The sequence below is a fragment of the Dama dama genome, chromosome 18, assembly GCF_033118175.1.
Source record: "Dama dama isolate Ldn47 chromosome 18, ASM3311817v1, whole genome shotgun sequence".
NCBI lineage: Eukaryota > Metazoa > Chordata > Mammalia > Artiodactyla > Cervidae > Dama > Dama dama.
The window spans coordinates 96,481,265-96,507,993 of NC_083698.1; the positions used below are offsets into that span (position 1 = coordinate 96,481,265).

Consider the following 26,729-nt stretch of genomic DNA (forward strand, 5'->3'; position numbering starts at 1 on the left):
TAGAGCAGAGGCTGAATCAGTAAAAAGCACCTAATGGGAAAAAAAAAACCACACACACACACACACACACAATTCTTTAACTGGGCCTTAAAAGATATATAAATATTTGAAAAATTGAAGACACTGTCGCAGGAAGAAGATCCAGAGTCTCTTTCCACAGTAGGCACTGATGCTTCCTAAGAGGAACTGAGCCGGCTTCTGTGTGTCCAGTGGGGCCCCAAGCCAGGGGCTCACAGGTGCCCATTTGCATGAGTCACTGGGCATTGTGTTTCGTGGTGGAGTGTGGAGGCTTCTCTGTATATCGGGGCAGGCGATCAGGTGGAAGTCCACAGAGGTGAGGAGTGGGAACGCTGCCTGTGGGTCACAAGGAACTCAAAGAGAAATGGCAGAGCAAAACCATTCCCCAGAGGCCCAGGGTTACAAAGGATAAGGTTACAAGGAGATGGGGAGAGTCCCCTGTGTTTCCATACTGCTCTAATCCAACACCAGGAAACAATGCCTGATACTTAATAGGAGCTCAAGAGATATTCTGGAAGGGAGGGAGAGAGGAACGGAGGGGAGAAGAATGGGCTTGCAGAACAGGGCTTTCTCCTCAACGTAAGCCCCCAGCCTAACCTCAGGTTGGAGAACTGGTGGCTTTGGAATGATGAGAGAAACCTCCTCCCCCTCCAAGGCACAGGCATTCTCAGGGTAGGCAACCCTGAAAAGAGCGAGAAGGTGGTACCTAGAGGTGTTTGAGGGACAGAAGACCTTTATAAATCTTAGAGGGAAAATGGGGCAGAGGCTTCATGGGGAGGACAGCGGAACAAATTTTGTGACCACAAACGGTGTCTTTGGGGGAGTTTCAGAGACATCAGACAAGAAGGGTATCTTGCCGAAGGCTGAAAGTGCAAGCATTAGTCGCTTAGTCATGTCCGACTCTTTGCAACCCCACGGGCTGTATGTAACTCGTGACTGCAGCCTGCCAGGCTCCTCTGTCCATGGAATTCTCCAGGCAAGAATACCGGAGTGGGTAGTCTTCTCCAGGGGATTCCCTTCTTCAAGGGATCTGCCAGACCCAGGGATCGAACTCAGGTCTCCACTGCAGGCAAAGCAACCATACTTTAATTTTAAAAGGTGATTTTTAAGTAATGAGAGTTCAGAGTGAAAATTCCCGTATTAGGCAATGAGGGCCTGAATTGGAATGACAAAGACTGGAGCAGAAGTAAAAGCAGAAAAGCCAGCGTGATGAACCACCGAGAGAGGGGGGCCCGCTTTCCATCCCACGCAGGTCTCCCAGAAGCAGGCCCCAACCCGGGCCTCAGGTCTTTCGGGGGCACGCCAGCCCCAGACGGCTATGCTCCGTCCGCGTCCTCGCTCCATGCCCTCCTCTCTCCTGCCGTGTTACGGTGGGGGCTGCCTCTGAAGTACTGCGATAGAACTCACTGAACGCAGTGTCTTCAAACGGCAGAGTCTGTTCTGTACTAAGGCACACATTATCTGAAGCACTCTGCATATGAAAGATTGTTTATGTTTCCAGAGACACCTCCCCTGAGGAACCTCCGATGAGCCTGTAAATCTGTAAGCAGGAACCACGGGAGCTAAGACACAGAAGGGTCTGCTCCACAGCGCCCCTAGAGACACAGAAGAGGAGAAAAGTGCCATTGTTTGGACATGGATACATTTTTCTATTTCCCCAGCAGCTGGTGAATTTTATATTTTTCATTTGAAGAGAAAGAAAACCAAACTCTTAAAGCAGGAAGCTAAGGGAAGGGAAAGGACTCTGGGAGCTGAATATGAAGAACCACTTGGAAAAATGAGACCACCTGGAAACCTTACCTCATCCAGAAAAGTAGCCAATCAGGGCTTGCTGGAGGAACAATTTGGGAAGAACCAAATTACTAGCTAGAGAATTAATTCAAAGCTAAAGTTGATGGCTGGTTATCAACTGAAACCTCACTGTGTTTTGACCATTGGATTAGGATTGGAACAAGTTGTGGTCAGAACAGCACAGGCTCATTTTGGTTTTGTTTCTTTAAATAGTTATTTGGCTGTGCCAGGTCTTAGCTGCAGCAAATGGGATTTCTGATCTTAGTTATGGCAGGCAGGATCTTTAGTTGTGGCATATAGGATCTAGTTCCCTGACCAGGGATCGAACCTGGGTCCCCTGCACTAGGAGTGTGGAATCTTAAGTCACTGGACCACCAAGGAAGTCCCTAGGCTCGTTTTAAGAGGGGAACAAAGGTACACGTCCCTATCTCAATAGTTCACCCTTACAGTGAAACTCCTGGTGGCTCAGGCAGTAAAGAGTCTGCCTGCAATGCAGGAGACACAGGTTGGAACCTTGGCAGCAAGATCCCCTAGAGAAGGAAATGGCAACCCACTCCAGTATTCTTACCTGGGTAATTTCATGGACAGAGGAGCCTGATGGGCCCAGTCCATGGGGTTGCAAGAGTTGGACATGACTTAGGGACTCAACTCAACACTGAAATTTCTACCAAATCAGTCTCTTTAAGAGTGATTTAAAAGTGGCTTATGCTAGAGAGTTTAGTTTGTTGTTGTTTTTTAAATGAGAAGAAAGTGATAGGTACAAGGCTTCTCTAATGGGCTTTAATAAAAAAAACTGCCACATGACTTTCAGGAGAAGTCTACGTCCTGGAATTAGATTGGGCAACTGGTATGCACATCTACTACCTTTTGTACATCTACATAAAACTCAGGTCCAGTTATTGAGACATAAACCAAACATAGATTGCAGCTGTTACTTATGAAAAGGATGATGAAAAGCCTGCCAAGTCTGTATTGGCTGGTACAAGCTTAATGGAAACATACCAACACATGGTTGCCCCCAGAGCCAGGATGATGATGCTCTGGGTGCCCCTCATTGACTGGTCCAAGACTGGTGTTCCTTCTACCAGCTTTGCATGGCCATCATGCATGAAAAAGGGACTTCTGACTAATGAACCCCAAGAAATCATCAAAAATCCATAATTCTATTTCCTACTCCTGATTCTCATTTTACCCAAGGAGACACCATATTTCCATGACTACTATTATTGACTGTCTATGCACTCTGTTACTCTCATCTCTTGTTTTGCTGCGTATTTTCTTCTGCCTGCTTATCTTTGCCTCCTTTCATTTTTACCATTTGTTTCCTCTGTGCCTCGCAGCTTTGATGTTAGCAGGTTCTAACAGTGGCTGGTCAATAGCTTTACGGTTATCATGTGTTATCTTTCTGCTTTGGCTCTTCTCAGCTGCTTTTATGACTGTTCCCTGCTCAATGTTTGCACTCTCTTCAAAGTTAACTGAGATCAAAGCTGCCATGTATCTTGTTGTAGATTGAAGTGCTTCTGTGTGCACACAAAAACGTATACAAACACGATTACAAGTACACAGGCACTAATAAGTAGATACTCACGCAACTAGAAAACACAAACACGTGTGTACTCACAATGTTCCATCAGTTAGGCATGAGTTGGACATATTAAGTCATAGTACAGACAACAGGAAACGGTGTTTCAATGTTGTCTTAATTGTCTTGTTCTAAGGTAGTGTATCAAGGGCAAAGCAGAGATCTGCAGTTTAACATAAACTAGGAAACACCAACCACAGTTTGCCTTTTAATATTTGCTAGCCTGATAGCACCATATATGCCATCTTATTGGCAGCATGAATCCTGATACATTCTCGTTATCAGTTTACTCCATGGAAATAGATGGAATTGTTTGTTTTTTTTTTCCCTAAACTTCACAGCACAAGCTCTCTAAACAATAATCTAGAGATATTTACTTTAATTCAGAAGATTGCATCTACTTAAAAAGCCATATCAAACTGTGGTAAATTACCTATCCCTTCACTGTCATTTCCAACATCCCAAGATGTTGAGGACATAATGAAGACAAAGTCTTTCAGTCAGTCTGGCCCAGAAGACCACCATTTCAATTTCAGTTCACCCAAAACTGTATCTCCAATTGGCCATGTGGTTTTCCTTCACATACATACAACTACCAATACCATTTTTCAATAGGGATATCATTGTCACAAGAGTATTCACCAGAAGGCTGGCAATGTGATATACACACCATGTATCTGAGAGACACAGCTCAGCTCAGCCACACAATGTGGGTACCATTCACCTACCTTACAGATAAGAAGCTGAGACCCAATGAGGCTGAGCAACTTGCCCAAGAGACACTGGCCAGGAGTGGAACTTAGGTCTTTCTGACTCAAAACCATATCCCTCTATTACATCTTACTACTTACTTCTCATTTTACTAGTGATGGATTAGGGGAACAAGACTGATGAAGCTAGGAATCCATTATATTTGACATGATTGCCTTAGATGATCTGTTCTCATGAGAATCCCAAGGAGATGATTAATGACAACCTACCATGACCGCCCCCCCCCCCATGCCAAGAATGGTCAATAGCAGTCTTTATCTTCCAGGAGAATCAAATAAGAAGGGCACAACACAGGCAAAACTTGACTTAAAACTCTGCAATACCTGTAGTAGTGAATGTGGCATCTCCCCATGAAGAGCCTTAAAAATAAGGTAGAAATTCAAACATCTTGGATTCTAAGTATAACAATACTTAAATGGCAGGGCTGATCTGGGGATAGATGTCTGTGTGTGTGTCTTCCAACAATCTCATCATTGAACTCATTCATTCATTCTGTGAAAAAGGGTAGGATAATCAATCAGTGCTACACTGTTCTCAGTGCTGAGGATCCAGGCAGAGTCCCATGCTAAATGAAGCTTATGCTTTAATGGAGGACACAGACATAAGTAAGAAGTGATGCTTTTACAAAGACTAGAAAGTGATGAGTGCTGTGAAAGATGTAGATACAGGAGAAAGGGCTCAGCTGGGCTGGTTGTTTCACCCTCTTTTATTCAGTGCAAGAGAGGAGATGATGATGTGGCCCTAAAGTTAATACCTGGATACCCAGGGTACCCAATACCCCGGCCCTGCCTGTTGGGTTTCAGTTTCTGACAATCCCCTGAAACCACTTTTACTTGAGGAGTAACGATCAAAGTAACCAATTTTTATTGAGCACTGGTAACTGGCCACGTCATTCACTGCTGCATACACTTTATCTCACTGACAGCTCATGGCAACCATAAGCAGTAGGTATTATCCACACTTTACAGATATGAAACTGAGGCCTAAAGAGGTTAAAACAATGAAGGATATCACACAACTAGAAAATCCCAAAGACTAGATTTGAACCTGGGTCACTTGATTCCAAAGCTTGCATACCTTCTCAAACAAAGACCTCAGAGCAGACTTTGCCAATTTCTTGCATCTTTAAAACGTCACCTTCTGCAACCTGTATCTGTCTGGCATATGAGGTAGGAAAAACAAAACCCAAAAAAATCTCCTAAAATACAGTCAATGTCACCTCGGGGCCAGTAGTACTTCTGGGTAACTGCTAATGCAAATAATGCTTCAGCCAAGACTGGGGCCTCTCAGAAACAAGAGGGTTGGTTAGAGCCCACTGCTCTGGGTCCTTGGCACTGAGGTACATTGAAAGAAGAAAAAGATTTTCTGTACACCTGGGCATTGCCTGGATGATACATAAATCCTATGCCAAATCACATGTAAATTATTTTTATTAAATAACAGAACCATACCAATGTCAAGTAAGAACTGAACTGTTCCACTCAAGCTCATAAACCACCCCCTACCACACACACACAAATGCAGCTTCAATCTAAAAGTACCACTGCAAAAAAAAAAGAAATGGGTCCAGGGAACTCTGTGCTTCCATTGCAGTCAGCATGGGTTCGATCCCTGGTCAGGGAACTAAAATACCACATGATGCAGTCAGTTTAGTTGCTCAGTCATGTCTGACTCTTTGCAACTCCATGGACTGCAGCACACCAGGCCTCCCTGTCCATCACCAACTCCCAGAGCTTACTCAAACTCATGTCCATTGAGTCAGTGATGCCATCCAACCATCTCATCCTCTGTCATCCCCTTCTCCTCCCGCCTTCAATCTTTCCCAGCATCAGGGGCTTTTCTAATGAGTCAGTTCTTCACATCAGGTGGCCAAAGTATTATAGCTTCAGCTTCAGTACTTTCAAAGAATATTCAGGACTGATCTCCTTTAGGATGGACTGGTTGGATCTCCTTGCAGTCCAAGGGACTCTCAAGAGTCTTCTCCAACACCACAGTTCAAAAGCATCAATTCTTCGGTGCCCAGCTTTCTTTACAGTCCATCTCTCACATCCATACATGACTACTGGAAAAGCCATTGCTTTGAGTAGATGGACCATTGTTGGCAAAGTAATGTCTCTGCTTTTTAATATGCTATCTAGGCTGGTCATAGCTTTTCTTCCAAGGAGTAAGCATCTTTTAATTTCATGGCTACAATCACCATCTGCAGTGATTTTGTGTGTGGCCAAAAAACAAAACAGTATTATTGCAGAACAGATGACTACTATTCTCAGAGACTCAAACTCTAAAAATAAGATACACACACACACACACACACACACACACACACACACACACACACACAGCTTAATGGAAGTTTAGAACAAACACAAAAGAATTACATAAAGATACGTAAAAGTTATGAATGAAGCCCCAGGGCAGTGATTAAGTATCTCTGAGTTTTTATTCCCTTACATGGGAGTAAACTGCCCCAATGACCACCCCAAAGGGTTGCTATTACTGACCACTATTGACAAGAGGAAAACTTCACTGCGAGGGTATCTCTCAAATAGCTTCCCACTGAATACTCAGATCCTATACTATGACAACAGGTGTTCTGTGGGGAAAATAACGAGTTTTCAACAATCATCCCATCCCCCGAGCAAACACAGGAAATCCTCCACACCAATGCCCTTCTTTGGAGGAGGAAATGGCAACCCACTCCAGTATTCTTGCCTGGAAAATCCCATGGACAGAGGAGCCTGGTGAGCTACAGTCCATGGGGTCACAAAAGAGTTGGACACGACTCAGCGACTAAACAAGGGCCCTTCTTAGAGTTTCAGAGTAAATATTTGACTGTTAAAGGTGCTCAGTGTTTTCTAAGCTTATTTGATTACGAGGTTCTTGTTTTTGATCACAAGGCTCTTTTAAGGAATGACATCCCATATGGCTTTTATAGGAGTTCAGTGCTCTCCAGAACATTGTAATTTATTTTTAAGCACACTGTACAAATAGACAATGGTACTGCTGATGCCGGGTCACCTAGGAGAGTGACAGAACCTTGTTGCTTCCTGGGCTCCATATCTTATCACTCTCTCTAGTGCATAAAGTGGGCGGGGTCTGTATTATATGCTCCTCAGGTATACAGATAACACTCCACACCAAATAATTACAGTGATAACAACGACAGTTATAATAACAACAATGACTAACTTTTAGTAAGGACCTGCTACATGCGGGTCTCAGTTCTGTGTGTGCACCTGGCTGACCTCGTGGAAATTCCCGACCATCTGGCCAGACACGTGTGGGCAACACCCCTTACACCCACGGAAACACCCTGCCCTTTTCCTCCACTCACATCCACTGACTCAGGGGTCAAAAGCAGAGAGTCCATCTGAGCAAATGCTTTTTCAGAATTATTCTGGTTGATGGCTCTGTTCTCTCTGAGTCATCTACATTCATGAGCTCCCCAGCATCCTCATGGTGGGAGGCGTCTCTGGCAGAGAGCGGCGGCCTCAGAGGCTCCACGGAGATGGCATCTTCGCGCCAGCACCCAAACAGCTTGCAAGGCTGGCTTGGGCTCCTGAGCTTCGCCGCCACACTCCCAGCTCTCTCTCTCTGGGAGCCCGCACCCGCCCAGCCAGGCCACCATCTGGAGGTACAGAGCGTTAGTCTGCTGTGTTGGATGACCAGAGGGTGGCAAGCAGGCGGTCCCAGTGTGGTCTGAGGTTCCCATCCAGGGCGGGTGCTCTGGGGTGTCCACCCCCCAGACCCGAATGCACAGACGGTCAGAGGTCGCCAGCCACCTGTGCTGGGGACCAGCTCTCTCTTCTCGCTCCCAGCACACAGATGCACGCAAACCAGCATCTGCATATATTGCATCTTCCAGAAATGAAACAGACAGGACTGTCGCCAGGTTCACCATCTTTTTTCCTTATTAAAACAAAAAGCTGAAAGTTTCCTTCAAATAGGACAGAGAGCTACTTCCCTTGTATTCTTGGGATCTTCCCAACCCAGGGATCAAAACCAGGTCTCCTGCATTGCAGGTGGATTCAGTACTCTCTGAGCCTCCAAGGAAGTCCCCATTCTTCTTACAAGTTTCTTTCAAAAACCCAGGGATGTAGCCAGCATCCTCGTGAGCAGATGCCGTGGTGCTCAATGACAAGGATGAGGCTTCTGACCAAGAAGACACGGCCTGTGAGATACAGTCCAGAAGGAGCTACTTTGGTTTGTCACAGTCAGCTGGTTCCACCCACGACCTGGGGAGACTATACGTACTACCCACAGCAACACAATGACAGGGAAAGTGTGAGACCCTCACTGTTGGGGTTAGGCAGAATCCTGAAGAGAAGGCCGTGCTGAAACCGAAGTCCAACCAAATTACTGATTAGCTCATTCTACTAATGATATTGAAGTCTAATCAGGGACAGGAGACAAAGAGGGAGGAGCTTAACCTTTATCAACTAATTTAATCCTCCCACCAATTCCGAGAAGCAGATATAACCATCACTGTTTTACAGAGCAACCTGAGACTCAGAGCAGCGGGACAGAGCCAGGATTTCTATCCAGATCTACTTGTCTCTGCATCTGAGTGGCTCCTCTCTCTCCACTCCCCCTCCTCCCCATCTCACCTGGCCTCCTTAATGCAATTCGTTCATTTCATAAAACTATATTTGTTTAGTGCCAAACAGTATTAAGGTCAGGTGCCACACGTGGGGTTGGCCACTTTTGCCAAATGTGAACCACCAAACACATGAACAAAACAATAACACAAGCAAAACAGTACCCATTAGCCTACCCACAAAAAGAAGGTGACACGAGCACATTTAAAAATAGAGAAGATATATCTGGTAACAGCACTCTGAAGTCTGTCAGCTCCTTTTCCCTCTTACCCAACCTACGCAGCCTCCCTCACCTTTCTACCTTTTCTTTTCCCATGGTTCTTGGCTTCTGGCCCCTACCTGTCTGTCTGCTCACGTATCCAGGAAGCCACATACCTGTCAACTGACATCCTCCAGCAGGCCCGATTTAAATGTACCTGTGCGAGGGCATCTGGGAGCTGTGTGCAGGCACCTGTGTGGCCAGGTAAGGTAACTCACCTTAACAGAATGCCTTCTGCCTTCACTTCCTAGGGCTGCCCTAGCCAAGGCCCATACCCTGGGGAACTGAAAGCAATAGAAATGTGAATTCTCGCACAGCCTGACTCTGAGGTGTTAACAGGGCTGGCACCCTTCTGAGGTTGAATCTGTCCAGGCCTCTCTCCTAGCTTCCGGTAACAGGTGCAGGCCTTGGCTTGCGGCTCTGTCTCTCCAGCCTCTGCCTGCACCAGGATGTTGCTTTCTTCCCCGTCTACCCCTGTGTGTCCTCTCCTTTCTTGTAAGGATACTCGTCAAAACGGATGAGGTCCCACCCTACTGCAGTGTGACCTCATCTTATCTGCAGCAATCCTATTTCTGAATAAGGTCACATCTGAGGGTCGTGGGGGTGAGGACTTCAGCATATTTTGGGGGTACACAATTGACCCCATAACAGCTACTATACGCCAGACATGGGTTCCAAGCCACTTCATTTGGTTTTGATACTCTATGAAGTAGATCAGTAGCTCCCTACCCACTGTGTGTGACAGAACATAACATCAGCTGTAGAGTTTGTTTTTAAAATACTCATGTCTGATCCCACTCTCCAGAGATCCTGGTGTGGTAGATCTAGGCAGGGAACCAACCATTTTGCAAAGTAAAATTAAGAAGTAAAGTTTCAAAAGGAATGACAATGCTTATCTAGGAATAAGAATCATTGGGGTCCATCTTAACAATACAATACATCAGGAAATGGGGGCAAAAAGAGGTGAAATGCTATGATCAAAATTCACTCAGTATCTGGATGAAACAAAAGGTTTTCCAAGCCAGGTCAGTTTCACTCAGAACCTTCATCCTTTCCACTACCCAGGTGTGACCATGGTTGTCTGCACCTCTACAGAGTGATATAGGCAGTATTTTTAGGTGTAAAAATAAGTGTGCACATCTGTGTCCTCTGTGGATTCTTAGTGAAGGCGTGAGTGTCTTTGGGATCAAGTATGTATTTGGCTGAAAATCTTTGTATATCCTATCAGCCACACACCAGAATGACTTCTACAGAGTGTCCCCACTAAGTCACGACGTTATCACATACAATTAACTGTCACCTGTCACTCTCAACTCAGTCTGAAGTTTCTAGTACAGGGTACTCATCTCATACATATTTGTAGAACAAATGAATAAAGAAACATCCATTTAAGGAAATATCATGAAATAAAAGTGGTCCTTGCTGGAATTTTTTTTTTCTTTTTAGTTTTTCCCCTTATAATCATGATGGGAAACCATGATCCTTCTGCTCCAATTTCATTACTTCTGCATCCTTTTCTTCTCTCCAGATGAGAAAAAGAAGCCATTACTAACTTGGGGACTGTTGCTGATTTGGGAACAACTTTAATCCCATTAAATGTCTACTCACAGACATTCTACAGTATTAAATGTTGTCACTGGAGGAAATAAGAAAGGAAGAAGTTTAAAGGTAATTTGGTTCAGCCCTGAGATTCTGGAGCAAATGCTCCGACAACAGTCTTCATGTCCTAGGTCGTCTCTGCCTCGCTTGCAATGTCCTCCAATATCAGGCCCCCAGGTCCATCCATGTATGGCAGAAGGGGGTCCGAATTTGCAGGACGGCTTTGGTTTTAAATAAATTATGGCACTGTCCCCATAAGCTGGGGTGACAGTTTCATAGCAGTCACTTTTACCCTCAAGTCCATCCTGCTTTCCATCAGCACACGGCCATTTTTACAACACGCATTCTGAGTTTCAGCTGAGAAAACACAGACAGACACCCCCATCCATCCTGATTTCCATTCTTACCTAACACGTGCCCTTTGCTGTGTTCATGGTGTCTTGTGACTGTCTCCTCCCTCGTACAAAGCATCTTCCTGCCTTTAAGTCTGCCCATGTTCCTCCCCGTGCCTGAAAAGTTCTCCTTCCACACTCTACTTACATAACTTTAACCCATCTTTCAATACTGCCTTCAAGCCCCATTTCCATGAAGCCTCCTCTGTCTACTCAACCCACACTGATTCCTCCTTTCTCTTAACTTCCACCCGTGACATTTGCTTTGCTAAATTAGGGTATGGAGTAAAAAGCACCTCTTCAGTGATGGATTCACTCCTCCTCCACGCTCCGCCTGGACTTTGTTTAGAAGCCTGCAGGTAGCACCTGGTTATGGTAATTTGATCCTAAACCCAACAGGTTGGCTTTCTTCAAAGGTGGTTTTTTAAAAGAAATGAGAATACATAATTTGTTTGCACATGCTCTTTTTTTTTTTTCTTTCAAAACTGTTGCTCAGTTCTAAGAGCGCTGCAAATAGAATATTTAAACTGGAGCCTTTCTTGGAGATCTCCTTGCCTAGCCTCTTACCCAAAGCAGAGGTACATCCCCCTGTAGCATCCTTGAAAGATGGCCACCAACTTCTTCATAAACACCCTCTTGGAGCCCATCTCTCCAGGCACCTGTGCACTTGCTGGTTGTCCTAGCTCTGATTATTAAAGTTCTTCCTTATAATACAGTATTTATCAAAGTTAAGTTTGTGGACCATCTGTATCATAATTATTTGGGGTGCCTGCTGAAAATCGCAGGTTTCCAAGTCTAACTCCAGACATACTGAATCAGCATTTGGAGCAAGGATTTTAAAAAGTAATCTACATTGTTAATAGGTTTCCCAGGTGAGGTTTACTATACCAAGTGTAAGATCCACTTTTAGAGTCAGTGGATTCTATATCTAGAACTTAGTTCTCCCTTTCTAACAGTGGAGAGCAAGACACTTCCCTTTTCTTCTCAATGTTCATTGCAGCACTATTTACAAAAGCCAAGACATGAAATCAATGCAAATGTCCACTGACAGAGGAATAGATAAAGAAGATGTGGTGCTTATATACAATGGAATATTTGTTGTTTCTGTTTAGTTGCTAAGTCGTGTCTGACTTTTTGCAACCTCATGGACTGTAGCCCGTTCGGCTCCTCTGTCCATGGGATTTCCCAGGCAAGAATACTGCAGTGGGTTGTCATTTCCTTCCCCAGGGGGTCTCCCCAACCCAGAGGTTGATCCCAGGTCTGCTTAGCAGGTGGATTCTTTACCACTGAACCACCTGGGAAGTCCCTACAATGGAATATAACTTAGCCATAAAAAAGAATGAAATAATGCCATTTGCAGCAACGTGGATGAACTTAGAGATTATCATGCTAAGTGAAGGAAGTCAGACAGAGAAAGACAAATATCATACAATATCACTTATATGTGTAATCTAGAAAAAAATGATACAAATGAACTTATTTACAAAACAAAAACAGACTCACAGACTTCAAAAACAAACTCATGGTCACCAAAGGGAAAACATAGTCATGGAAATGAAGACCTTAAGCATCAAACCTTGCAACCTGGAGATTTCATCTATTGGAAAAGACACCTGGAAAGCCCCCTCTCAGATCCCAACAGAAAGAGGTGTACTTTGCATCTCCGGCAGGAAGTAACACTGCTTTACTATCACCGTAAAGAGGAAGAAAGTTTTTTTTCCCTTTACCTGGCAACAGCTCAGCCAATGAAAAACCACTATACTTCAAACTTTCAGTTTCCCTCAAAGGACTTTTGTTTATAAGAGCCCCTCCCAACTTCCCCCTCTCTTCTGTAGGAGAGTTTCCTCTCCTTCCTTCTACTACAAAGTTTCCTACACTGAACCAACTTGAGTACACTCTCCTGGGTCTTCTCTTTGTCAATGTCCTTCCTAAAACATGATGCCAAAATGAGGTGGAGACAGCAAGCTAGGTTTTCTAATGCTTTCATTATGAATACATATGGACAATTTTGATAATGAGAAAACCAGTTTTGTTCCAAACTAGCCAGAGAGGTAGTAAATCTTGTTAACAAAGTAAATCTTTGTTAACAGACACATGATGTTGACTGTTCATAGCTGTTTTAATTTGGGTGCCTTTATTATATATCAGTTCAGTTACTCAGTCATGTCCAACTCATTGCCACCTCATGAATCGCAGGACGCCAGGCCTCCCTGTCCATCACCAGCTCCTGGAGACTACTCAAACTCATGTCCATAGAGTCGGTGATGCCATCCAGCCATCTCATCCTCTGTCGTCCCCTTCTCCTACTGTCCCCAATCCCTCCCAGCATCAGGGTCTTTTCCAGTGAGTCAACTCTTCACATGAGGTGGCCAAAGTACTGGAGTTTCAGCTTCAGCATCAGTCCTTCCAATGAACACCCAGGACTGATCTACTTTAGGATGGACTGGTTGGATCTCCTTGCAGTCCAAGGGACTCTCAAGAGTCTTCTCCAACACCACTGGGGTGGCGGCCGAGAGGAGCTACCCCCCGACCAAGGAACAGTGGCTGTGCGGTTGCAGGAGGGCTGAGAGGAGCTACTCCACGTTCAAGGTCAGGAGGGGCAGCCATGAGGTGATACCCCTCGTCCAAGGTAAGAGAAATCCAAGTAAGAGGGTAGGTGTTGCAAGAGGGCATCAGAGGGCAGACACACTAAAACCATAATCACAGAAAACTAGCCAATCTGATCACACGGACCACAGTCTTGTCTAACTCAGTGAAACTATGAGCCATGCCGTGTGGGGCCACCCAAGACGGACAGGTCATGGTGGAGAGGTCTGACAGAATGTGGTCCACTGGAGAAGGGAATGGCAAAACACTTCAGTATTCTTGCCTTGAGAACCCCATGAACAGTATGAAAAGGCAAAAAGATAGGATACTGAAAGAGGAACTCCCCAGGTTGGTAGGTGCCCAATATGTTACTGGAGATCAGTGGAGAAATAACTCCAGAAAGAAGGAAGAGATGGAGCCAAAGCAAAAGCAACACCCAGTTGTGGATGTCACTAGTGACAGAAGCAAGGTCCAATGCTGTAAAGAGCACTATTGCATAGGAACCTGGAATGTCAGGTCCATGAATCAAGGCAAATTGGAAGTGGTCAAACAGGAGATGGCAAGAGTGAACGTTGACATTCTAGGAATCAGCGAACTAAAATGGACTGGAATGGGTGAATTTAACTCAGATGACCATTATATCTACTACTGTGGGCAGGAATCCCTTAGAAGAAATGGAGTAGCCATCATGGTCAACAAAAGAGTCTGAAATGCACTACTTGGATGCAGTCTCAAAAATGACAGAATGATCTGTTTGTTTCCATGGCAAACCATTCAATACCACGGTAATCCAAGCCTATACCCCAACCAGTAACGCTGAACGCTGAAGAAGCTGAAGTTGAATGGTTCTATGAAGACCTACAAGACCTTTTAGAACTAACACCCAAAAAGGATGTCCTTTTCATTATAGGGGACTGGAATGCAAAAGTAGGAAGTCAAGAAACACTTGAAGTAACAGGCAAATTTGGCCTTGGAGTATGGAATGAAGCAGGGCAAAGGCTAATGGAGTTTTGCCAAGAGAACGCACTGGTCATAGCAAACACCCTCTTCCAACAACACAAGAGAAGACATGGACACATGGACATCACCAGATGGTCGACACCGAAATCAGATTGATTATTATATATATATAGGCCAGTGGTTGTTCCTTTGTAAATTGTCTGCTCTTCTCCTTTGTAGGCTTTTTTTTCCCCCTCTTTTAATTCATTATGTCTGTCTGACAAGTAAGCCGATTCAATGCATTATCTCACCTAATCCTCAAAACAATATTTTCCTTACTTTACAGGTAAAGAAACTGAGCCTTCAAGAACATGAAATGAGGAAGCACAGTTAGATCTTCAGCTTCCTCACTAACTTATGCCTTCATTTAATTAATGTTTTTGGGAGGAGAGATCTTTATCTTCCAGACACTTCGTAAGGTAAGCTAAGAGAGCCAAGTATTTGGGATGCAAGCATAAGGAAGGTTCAAAAGAACATTAGAAATTCTCATAACTCCATTATCTACTTACAACTCCCTAAAATTTCCTTTTTTATTACTTTCCTGGCCTAGAGGTAATAGTGACCAAGTTATAATCAATTAGTGCTATTTACTGAAACAAAGGTTAAGGAGGATGTAGGTATCTGTTCATATTTTTGTCAAGAGAGGTAACATATGGCTGACCCTAAAAGACCATCAGAAAAGGATCAAAGAGTAATCTAGAAATAAGGCAGAACCCCATAAAATTACGGTCTATTAGTTGGCAGCAACATCAGTAGATAACAGTTCAAAAGTACACATGCAGGAAGAATTGGCTTTCATTTTTTCCATTTTCCATTATCAAGACCAGTATTTGCACAATTAACTAAGATCCAAATGCTAATTCATCATTTATAGCTTTTTAGTCCAAACAGCTGAGCTTCTCTTGGTTTTGGTTAATTTAATCGAATTTCATGCAATTATACTTTAATTGAAAATGTATATGCATAAAGTTGAAATGATGTTTAAATCAACTGAATTTACAACTACATTAAAAAAAATGCAAACAACAAAGTACAGGTCCGAGTTGGAAACAAAATTAATTGAATCCTACTCCATTTTTCTACCTTGAAGGTGGCCAACACCCAAAGGTCAGGCGTTCTCAATGTCACATAGCCAGTGGTAACACGGAGACTCAAATCCAGGTTTCCTGACTTTGAATTGAGAGTCTGTACAGCTGGGTCTTTAACTGATATTTAACTGTTCCACCCTCACTCAAATAAACCTTGGTCCTCCAAACTCTCATAAAGTTTTTCAAACCAAACCTATAAACTAGGTATCAAAACAGCTAATGTAATTTTAAAGATCTTTGTTTCCCAGCTTTGTGATTCCAGGCAGCCTAATAAAAGTCCCTGGGTTCTATATTCTTCCAGAAACTTTGGCAGAAACTCAATTTCTTCCTTCCTCATTATTCACAGAAACAGTCATTCGCAATTTCCAGGTTCTGCATTTTGCCCCAATCTTTCTTTCAAATAATAAACAAGCATAATCAAAAAGAAAAAAATTATTATTAGGTCAATTATGATGCCAATTTCCCCCCAATAAGAAATAATACATCTTTTCCTTCTTTTTTTTTACTACTCTAAATTTCCCATTACTTTCTTTTTGGGACCATCATTTGAAACCACACAAAAATTTAAAGTTCACTTTCTCAATACTAAAATTTTAGTTCCTCCCAACTTACTGCCTGGCAACCATGCTCTTTTCACAGAACATAAAGAGGATTTAATATTCAAACTCTGTTACAAATAGGGACAAAGCAAATTTTTAAAAGCCACATATACTCTTAATGTAATTGACTGTCATTCACGTATATATTAATAGTTCCTAGAATTTTATCATCTGGAGCCCAGTCCTAATTATTTGAGAGCCTGCACCCACCACCAGACCAAGGTTTGCACTCATCTCCAGCTTTGCCCAAGAGTAGTGCCCTCCACCACACACGCTCCCCTATGAAGGAAAGCCCCCTCCCACAGAGACCCTTCCTTCACACACAGGCCTCTCCCCACAAGACACCCCACCCCTAGACACGAACAAATACCCACCCTGGGTATCATCACAAAATAGCAGATTACTCCACGGTTCCACCTGCAGAGTCAGGGAAAACACCTAAAACCATTCAAACGACCCCTTGAAAGCCATGCTAATTTGATAAAATCTGTCGACTGTCTCATAGGGACGGCTCTTTCAAACCTCTCCTTGGAAATTCAGGCGAGGTGACCCCAGCTGCCCTCCGATTCAATTACCCACAAGGCTCCCCCCACAAAGGCCAGACCACAGGGGAGCCGGGCACACACTCACTGCAAATCTGACTTGGCAGCTCTCCTCTCCCAGGTAGCACAGGTCTCCCGAGACGTTGGTCTCCAGCCACAGGTGCTCCCCGTTCACGGCATTTTCCTGGAAAGAAAAGACACATCTGACTTCAATTTTCTTTTCAGACATAAGTGAGGCAGGGGTGGGGGAGGGTGGAGAGTGGATCTCAGATTTTTGGAAGAAAACTAGTGAATCCCAGCAGTCTAAAGACGTCTCATTTTACTCCTGACAAAACTGCTAGAGTTGGTCCTACTGACATTCTAGAAATGGGAAAAGGTGTTTGAAAAAATTCTGAGCAATAATGAATGAACATGTTAGCTCCAAAGATACTTTAACCATGCCTGTGGTCACCTTTGAAACGTATGCTAAACAAGGGGAACCCTCAAGTTACTCAACCTAAGGCCTTATTCATCCAGGCCCACTGCAGAGACCACGACAATTGAGACCAAAATTCTATTAAAAGTTGATTCTTTTTAACAAATTAGCTAAGGGGGATAGTAGTATTAAAGTATTTTAAATACTTATTGAACATATATTTATACCATTAATGGGTAAATTATACTTCTAAATCAGAAGCTTCTTAAAAGTTAAAGTCACTGTATAGACAAGAAGCATAACAAATTTCAACCAATTTAAACCTATTACCAGTTCAATAGGGCCTTCACCCAATTCTAAGTTCTCCAAATTGAATGATTTCCCTGCTTCTAAAAATATTTACATGCTTCCGGTAGCAAACGGAATAGCTGTAGATTTTGAACCCTATGGGCTTCCCTTGTGGCTCAGCTGGTAAAGAATCCACCTGCAATTCGGGAGGCCTGGTTCAATCCCTGGGTTGGGAAGATCCCCTGGAGAAGGGAAAAGCTACCCACTCCAGTATTCTGGCCTGGAGAATACCATGGACTGTATAGTTCTTGGGGTTGCAAAGAGTTGGACATGACTGGGTGACTTTCACTTCACTTCACTTGGAACCCTAAAAGTTTCCAAATAGTAATAGATGAAAACAATATAAAAAACTAAAAGACAATGCTCTGCCAGTTATCCTAAAGAAATCAAGTTCAACAAACTAAAATATTCTACAACTGGGAATTTAGTATCCAGCTTTAACTTATAACCATCTGTAGAATTTCTTTCCATTGTTTTATTCTTCAATTCATTTAGTAAGCATTTTTCCACAGCCCTGGTGCCAGGCACTGGGTTGCATGCCAAGTCGCATCAGTCATATCTGACTCTTTGCAATCCCATGGACTGTAGCCCACCAGGCTCCTCTAGGATTCTCCAGGCAAGAATTCTGGAGTGGGCTGCCACTTCCTTCTCCAGGGCATCTTTCCAACCCAAGGATTGAACCCGCATCTCTTATGTCTCCTGTATTGGCAGGCGGCTTCTTTACCACTCACCCCACCTGGGAAGCCCAGGCACAGAGTTAGTGTATAGTAAAACCTACCAGCGAACATGGAAACTAAACAAATAATTATAGCAGCAAATACTAGGAATACTTACTACAGCAGAAATCCCACAAACTCTTAAAAAGTGAAGTATAAAATGTTGCAGTGGGGGAAAGTTCAAGAATCCTGGATAATACCAATCTAGGCAGGCCAGCAATTAAGTCCTGGTAGGTCAAGGAAGCTGGGTAGGAGCAGGCAAGACCTGGGAGTCAGAGACGTGAGAGCCATCAGTGACTCACTGGGCTGGGAGGCTTCATTCACACTAGGCCAGTTGGTATGTCCCTGCACTGAAGACCCCCCATCCCCTGCAAACACTCAGGGGCTTGCTGATCACTATCCAGGCACAGCAAGGACTGCTACTGCTAAGATGAACTAGCTTCACTCCTGAGTGGGGAACCTGATTAGAAAGCCCAATATTTGTATGAGAAGAAGGGAAGAAAAAGGTCCTGGATCAAACACGCTGCTTCTCAATTCTGATTGCTCATTAAAATGACCTGGTGAGCTTTGACAAATACCTGACTATCATCCCATCCCCAGAGAGTCTGCTTTCACTAGTCTGAAATTTTTAGCAAATACTTGCAGTTGTAAGAATGGAAACACCATTTACTGAGCATTAAGGGAGATGACTAGAGTAAGAGCAGATTTAGGGAGTAAGTCAAGAGTTCAGGTTCTTGTTTTATTTTCAACTGAGTTATAATTAACATTTAATATATTAGTTTCAGGGGTATAATATAGTGTTTGATATTTTAATATATTATGAAATGATCACTGCAATAAGAGTTCAGGTTTGAGGATGTGAAATTCTGAGACGCTTATTAGACCTTCAAGTGAAGATGTTGAGAAGGCTGTTTTTTATAAGTCTAAAGTTCAAAGAAGAGGTCTGTACTATATGAATAATTTGGGAGGCAACCGTTAACTGATCTAAAGCCAAGAGAACTGGATGGAAAACCCTGAGGACTCAATGTGGATGGAAAGCTCTGATTTCTGAACTGTGGAACATTCCAACATTTAAGAGTTTGAGACCATAGGAAAGATCCAGCAAAGGAGACTGGGATGAAGTGGCCATTGAGGTACAAGGAAAACAAAAAGAGTGTCACGTTTCCAGGAACAAAGTGCCCCCAGAAAGTCTGTGTCAAAAGCTGAAGACTGAGAACTGGCCATTGGATTTCCCCATGTGAACCTGTTAAGTCACTGATGATCTTGACAAAAGTCGTAACAGTGAAATGAGAAGGAAGAAAGCCTGATGGAACTGGGTTCGAGAGAACACTTTCTAACACCATACACAAAAATAAACTCAAAATGGATTAAAGATCTAAATGTAAGACCAGAAACTATAAAACTCCTAGAGGAGAACATAGGCAAAACACTCTCCGACATAAATCAAAGCAAGATCCTCTATGACCCACCTCCCAGAATATTGGAAATAAAAGCAAAACTAAACAAATGGGACCTAATGAAACTTAAAAGCTTTTGCACTACAAAGGAAACTATAAGTAAGGTGAAAAGACAGCCCTCAGATTGGGAGAAAATAATAGCAAATGAAGAAACAGACAAAGGATTAATCTCAAAAATATACAAGCAACTCCTGCAGCTCAATTCCAGAAAAATAAATGACCCAATCAAAAAATGGGCCAAAGAACTAAACAGACATTTCTCCAAAGAAGACATACAGATGGCTAACAAACACATGAAAAGATGCTCAACATCACTCATTATTAGAGAAATGCAAATCAAAACCACAATGAGGTACCATTACACGCCAGCCAGGATGGCTGCTATCCAAAAGTCTACAAGCAAGAAATGCTGGAGAGGGTGTGGAGAAAAGGGAACCCTCTTACACTGTTGGGAATGCAAACTAGTACAGCCGCTATGGAAAACAGTGTGGAGATTTCTTAAAAAACTGGACATAGAACTGCCATATGACCCAGCAATCCCACTTCTGGGCATACACACTGAGGAAACCAGATCTGAAAGAGACACGTGCACCCCAATGTTCATCGCAGCACTGTTTATAATAGCCAGGACATGGAAGCAACCTAGATGCCCATCAGCAGATGAATGGATAAGGAAGCTGTGGTACATATACACCATGGAATATAACTCAGCCATCAAAAAGAATTCATTTGAACCAGTCCTAATGAGATGGATGAAGCTGGAGCCCATTATACAGAGTGAAGTAAGCCAGAAAGATAAAGAACATTACAGCATACTGACACATGTATATGGAATTTAGAAAGGTGATAACGATAACCCTATATGCAGAACAGAAAAAGAGACACAGAAATACAGAACAGACTTTTGAACTTTGTGGGAGAATGTGAGGGTGGGATATTTCAAAAGAACAGCATGTATACTATCTATCTGAAACAGATCACCAGCCCAGGAGGGATGCACGAGACAAGTGCTCCGGCCTGGTGCACTGGGAAGACCCAGAGGAATCGGGTGGAGAGGGAGGTGGGAGGGGGGATCGGGATTGGGAATACATGTAAATCCATGGCTGATTCATATCAATGTATGACAAAACCCACTGGAAAAAAAAAATAATAATAATAAAAAAAAAAAAAAAGTAAAAAAAAAAAAAATGACTTTAGTTTCAAAATGAAACCCAATTAATTCTCACAACCTCTACTGCTACCACCGGATCCTCCATCCCCTCTGGCTTTGGAATATTCCTGATAGCCCCCTGACTGGTGTCCCTGCCCCACTCGTCTCTTCCTTTCCCTGCCCAGTTACCTCATCACTACCTCTCTCCCTCTCAGCCTCTGATGTGCCGTCACACTGGCCTCCTCGTATTTCCCCAGCAGACCAAGGAACCTCTCATCCCAGGTCCACTGAATTTGATGCTTTCTTAACTAAAATTGTTTCACTGTATATTGCTTACTGTATCCAAATTATTTATTCCTCTCCATTCTGACTTATGTCATTAATTTCTATTTACCCTTTGGTCACCAAATTGAGTGTTACTTTCTCAAAGAAGCCAACACTGACCCTCAAATTGGAGTCATTTTGTTAGCTAACTCTCATAAAACCATGTTTACCTCCCATCGTTTATCCCAGATGGCAATCATTCATTCATCGGCATGACAATTTGATTCAGGTTTCCTTCTTATGCTGGACTCTAACCTTCATATGAACATTAAATGTCCAGCACTTAGCACCTTGCAAACAGTAGATGATAAATAAATTTAGAGAACTGAAAAGATGAGGCTAAGAGTCAATGAATGAATCACATTCTTGTTATATAAGGTTCCCAGGAGTAGAAAGGATAATTACTTTTTTACCTGTCCTTTAGCTCAGAGTCATACACCATGAGAAGTAAACATGAATGCCTGAGAGACTTGACAATCTCTCAAAATCATGAAAGAAACAGAAGCATGCAAGAAAAAGCCAGTCATGCAAGGAAAACATGAAACATACCTTTCTTAGACTCTATTTTCCCTGTCTCATCCTTTTCTTGTACATCTGTCTTGTCCAATGCATCAGAAAGAAGGAAACTTACCCAAAGAGAGGTTTGGCCTTTGCCCTCAACTAGAGGATGGTAATTTAAGTGCCTGGGATGTCTTGCCTGATAATGGTATCTTTGTTTACCTGGGGACCCTGGGTCATACTGGATACACTAAAATAGCACTGACTTATGGTGGGGCATATATCAACTCAACCTCCAGAGGGTCAAGTGGCTAAGGTCAACCACACAGGTAGTCAACCATGTCCACATGACTAAGCCCCAGTTAAACTCTGGTCACTAAGGTTCAGATGTGCTTCCTTGGTGGCAATACACCATAGGTACATTCCCACCACGGCTGCTGGGAGAAGTTAGCTCTGTCACAAATTTACTGGGAGAGAACAGTTGGAAGCTCCTTGTATAAGAATCTCCTGGACTCTGCACCTTGCACCTCTTCTCTAGGCTGATTTGAACCTGTGTCCTTTCACTGTATTGGGATTCCCTGGCGACTCAGATGGTAAAGAATCTGCCTGCAACGTGGGAAATCCAGGTTCAGTCCCTGGGTTGTGATGATCCCTTGGAGAAGAGAATGGCTACTCACTCTAGCATTCCTGCCTGGAGAATTCCACGAACAGAGGAGCCTGGCAAACTACATACAGTCCATGGGGTTGTAAAGAGTCCGACATGACTAAGTGACTAACACTTTCACTTTCCTTTCACTGTAAAAGGGCATAAAGGTGAGTAAAACAGCCTTAGGTAAATTCTGCGTCCTTCTAATGAATGACTGAACATAAGTGTGGTCTTGTGAATTCCAGAAGCTGCAAGTGAGGGTGACCTTGGGAACTCCTGAATTCTGTATAAAGGAATCCAGCTGGGTGGCATTCACCCATAAATAGAGTAGACAAATAAAATATTGTTTTCTTCTTACACTTCTGGTGAATCTTAATCCACTACAATATTAGTAAACGTAAGCTTTGGAGTCAGGTAGACTTGCTACCGACTAGATCTATGACCTAAGGTTTCTCTAACTTTGCTATACCTCAGTTCACTCACCACTGAAGTTGCAATAATGATTTTACTTCTCTCACAAAATCACAATGATGTTTAAATGTGAAAATGAATAACATTCAATGCCTTGCCCACAATGAGAAGTTAATACAAGTTCAATGTAATTCTTACTATTATCATTGTACCAGTTTTCCTTTCCTCCTAATCCATAGATATTGGTATCCTCCAAGTTTCTCTCCTGGGCCTTTGTAGTCAAGACTGCTAGCCATTCACCAAATTCATTTTCCTCTTCTTCCTGAACACACAGTTAGAGTTTGCTACCCAGTCTCACCTGTAACAAGTGTGGCCACATGACCCGGTTCCAACCACGAACAAGAGTGATGTATACTGTTTTCAGACTTGGTCCATTAAGCCTCTCATGTGCATTCCTGAATACTCTGTTCCCATACTGGGTACCTGGGAAGATGGTCTTTGGGGTGATTTAAAAGTCTTCTGATGAAGATGTAAGAGTAACAGTCTGGGTCACTGAATAACTCTGTGGGACGGAGCCCACCCCCCACCCAACCTGGAACAGTCCTGGTTCGCTCTCTGTTTTATGTCCTTCCCACGCAGGTCACCACAGAGCATCAAGCAGAGTTGTCTGTGCTAGGGTAGGTTCCCACTGTTGCTGATGTTTAGTTGCTAAGTCCTGTCTGACTGTTTGCAACCCCATGGACTGTAGCCCAGCAGGCTCCTCTGCCCATGGGATTTCTCAGGCAATAATACTGGAGTGGGCTGTCATTTCCTTCTCCAGGGAATCTTCCAACCCAGGGATGGAACCCGTGACTTCTGCATTGGCAGGTGGATTCTTTAGTTATCTATTTTATACACAGTAGTGTATATATGTCAATTCCAACCTCCCAATTCATCCCACACCCTCCTTCCCCCCACCCTTGGCATTCATACATTTGTACGTCTGTGTCTCCATTCCTGCCCTGCAAATAGGTTCATCAGTACCGTTTTTCTAGATTCCACACATATGCATTAATATACAGTATTTGCTTTTCTCTTTCTGACTTACTTCACTCGTATGACAGTTTCTAGGTCCATCCACATCTCCTCTCTGATATTTTACACTGTTATAAAATTAACTTCCTAAAAACACAGCTGTGATTATGACTCTCTCTTGCTCAGGATGCTAAAAAAAAATTCTTTATTATTTATAAAACAAACTCCAAACTTAATCCCACATACTAGACCTTCCATTAATGGTACCAGTCTGTCTTCCTTATTCACCTTCATACACAGTTTCATAGAATGTATGAGACTATGTATCTCAACACAGTCATATTTTCCTTTTCTGTGTCATGATTTTTATTTATCCCATTCTCCACACCCAGGTACCTCTTTCTCTTCTCTACACATGCATCTTGAAATTACATCTCAGATACTATGCAACTCAGAGTACCCATCTGTGCCAGACAGAAACAATAGCTCTATTTCTAAATGAAGATAGCATTTCTTCTGTAGTAGTGAGTGTTAAAACAATGTATCCATTCATATATCTCTATAGATATACATAGATTTATATAGATCAACCTATCTATGGATAGATCCAGTTACCTAAGAGTAGAGACCCACCCATGTAAATATAGATATAATTCCTTGCCCTCAAGTTCTGCCTGAAGTCTTAGTAATAATTAGCTACAGGTAAAAAGATGCAAGTTGTGAATGAAGGACACAAATAGGGTACACTGACATCAGAAGCAAACAATCCACACAAAATGAAGACATTTACTGGTAAAAAAAAGTTCTAAAACAATTAGAAAATTATAAATATGTATCAAACATAAATATCCTTACAAATTCAGAAATGGAAAAAATCTGGACTGCCTCCCCCTAAAAATCTTCAAGGTAATAATAGGCAAAATCTGTCTTGGATGGTTTAGATCTGTGCTGTCCAATAAGCAAATGGTGATTCAACACTGGAAATGTGATAACCGCTAATTGAGAGGTGCTGTCAGTGTAAAATAAAATAAATAGCAGACTCTGAAGACTGACTTTCTGTAAAAAGTGAATTTTCTCATTGATCATTTTTATATCAATTACGTGTTGAAATAGTAATATTTTTTATATATTTGGGCAAATAAAATATAATATTAAAATTACTTTCAGGGGCTTCCCTGGTGGCTCAGTTGGTAAAGAATTCATCTGCAATGTAGGATACTGCCTGCAATACAGGAGACCCAGGTTTGATCCCCAGGTCAGGAAGATCCCCTGGAGAAGAAAATCACAACCCATTCCAGTATTTTTTCCTGAAAAGATCCCATGGACAGAGGAGCCTGGCAGGCTATGGTTCATAGGGTCACAAAGAGTCAGCTATGAGTGAGCACAATGTTCTGTCTTTCTGTCTGGTGGTCCAGTGGCTAAGACTCTGTACCCTCAATGCAGGGGGTCCAGGTTTGATCCCTGGGTAAGGAACTAGATCCCACACACCACAACTAAAGTTTGCATGCCACAGCAAAGACCCTGCATGCCACAATTAAAACTGGTGCAGCCAAATTTAATGATTTTTTTTAAAGCTAGCTCTGTCCTTAACATTTTTAAAAAAAAAACAGAATTAATTTTACCTATGTCTTTTTGCTTTTTAATATGGCCACTATAAAATGAGGCTTACTTTATGGCTCACATGTATTTCTTCTGTTCACCTTTATTAGTTTATAATCACTTGCTGCTGCTGCTGCTGCTACGTCGCTTCAGTCGTGTCCGACTCTGTGCGACCCCATAGACGGCAGCCCACCAGGCTCCCCCATCCCTGGGATTCTCCAGGCAAGAACACTGGAGTGGGTTGCCATTTCCTTCTCCAAAGCATGAAAATGAAAAGTGAAAGTGAAGTCGCTCAGTCATGTCTGACTCTTAGTGACCCCATGGACTGCAGCCCACCAGGCTCCTCCATCCATGGGATTTTCCAGGCAAGAGTACTGGAGTGGGTTGCCATTGCTTTCTCCATTATAATCACTTACTAAGAGGCAAAAGATTAGACCCAATTACTTCTTAGCAAGCTGTGAAGCTGTATGATTCTATGATTTCTCCCAGCAGCCAATGTAATATCATTTAAAATTCTCATAATTTTAGTAAACAAGGCTAAAATGAGAGCATGAGCATGTGCATATTGGTACACACACACACACACACACACACACACACACACCTGCCTCCTCCTACCTTTCCATTCAAGGTTTCCAAAGATAAAACAACCTAGTTTTATAACCCAGTTTAACCAATCCCACATGAAGACTCTGTTTCCCTAATCTTATCTCTGAACCAAACTGTGAGGTGAGTGTACCCACTGTTCCATGTTCTACCTGCCTAAAAGAACTCCTTTTCAACCATCATCCAGAGGACAGAAAAGGTGGTCGGGATATAAAGTCTGGGTTTGTTTGCATTGAGGCTCTGTTTTCCACAGCCCTCAGCATAGGAGGAAATTTTCCAATGAGCAAAGAAAAAACGAATAGAAATCAAGGATGCCAGATTGAAAACCAATATAGTTTTTTTAAAGAAAGATTTTGGTGGATTCTTCACCATTGCTTGGAGAATTGTTTTAGGCAGTGTAATGGGCAAAAGCAAATTACAGAACAGAGGAGACAGAGTAAAGACCCACATCCTATGTTTTTAGCTTTAAGAATAAAAACAAGGAAGAAATCTCCATGTCCAAAATAAGTCTCCATCCCACAAGAGGCATGTGACATTTAAGAGAAGATATGCATTATCTATGCAATAGACTTACTTCAAAGTGGATTAACTCCCCCTAAACTGGAAGCTTGGATTCCAGCCCAGGAGATGGGACTATTTTTCCCTTTTGAGCATTACTCCCTTCCTTTCTAGCAATTTAGCCTGTTTTCCCCAAAACAGGCTTGGCTGATGTTCATGGCAC

The 26,729-nt window shown here is 42.8% G+C and overlaps 1 protein-coding gene across 1 annotated transcript in view; it reads right to left on the reverse strand.

The window, feature by feature from the left end:
- Window positions 1–26,729, reverse strand: part of DGKI (diacylglycerol kinase iota) — a 492,712-nt gene that overhangs the window by 286,808 nt on the left and 179,175 nt on the right. Inside the window, exon 3 of the mRNA XM_061165882.1 lies at window positions 16,913–17,008. Within this exon, the coding sequence (XP_061021865.1) occupies window positions 16,913–17,008 (96 nt within the window). The remainder of the gene's footprint in view (window positions 1–16,912; window positions 17,009–26,729) is intronic.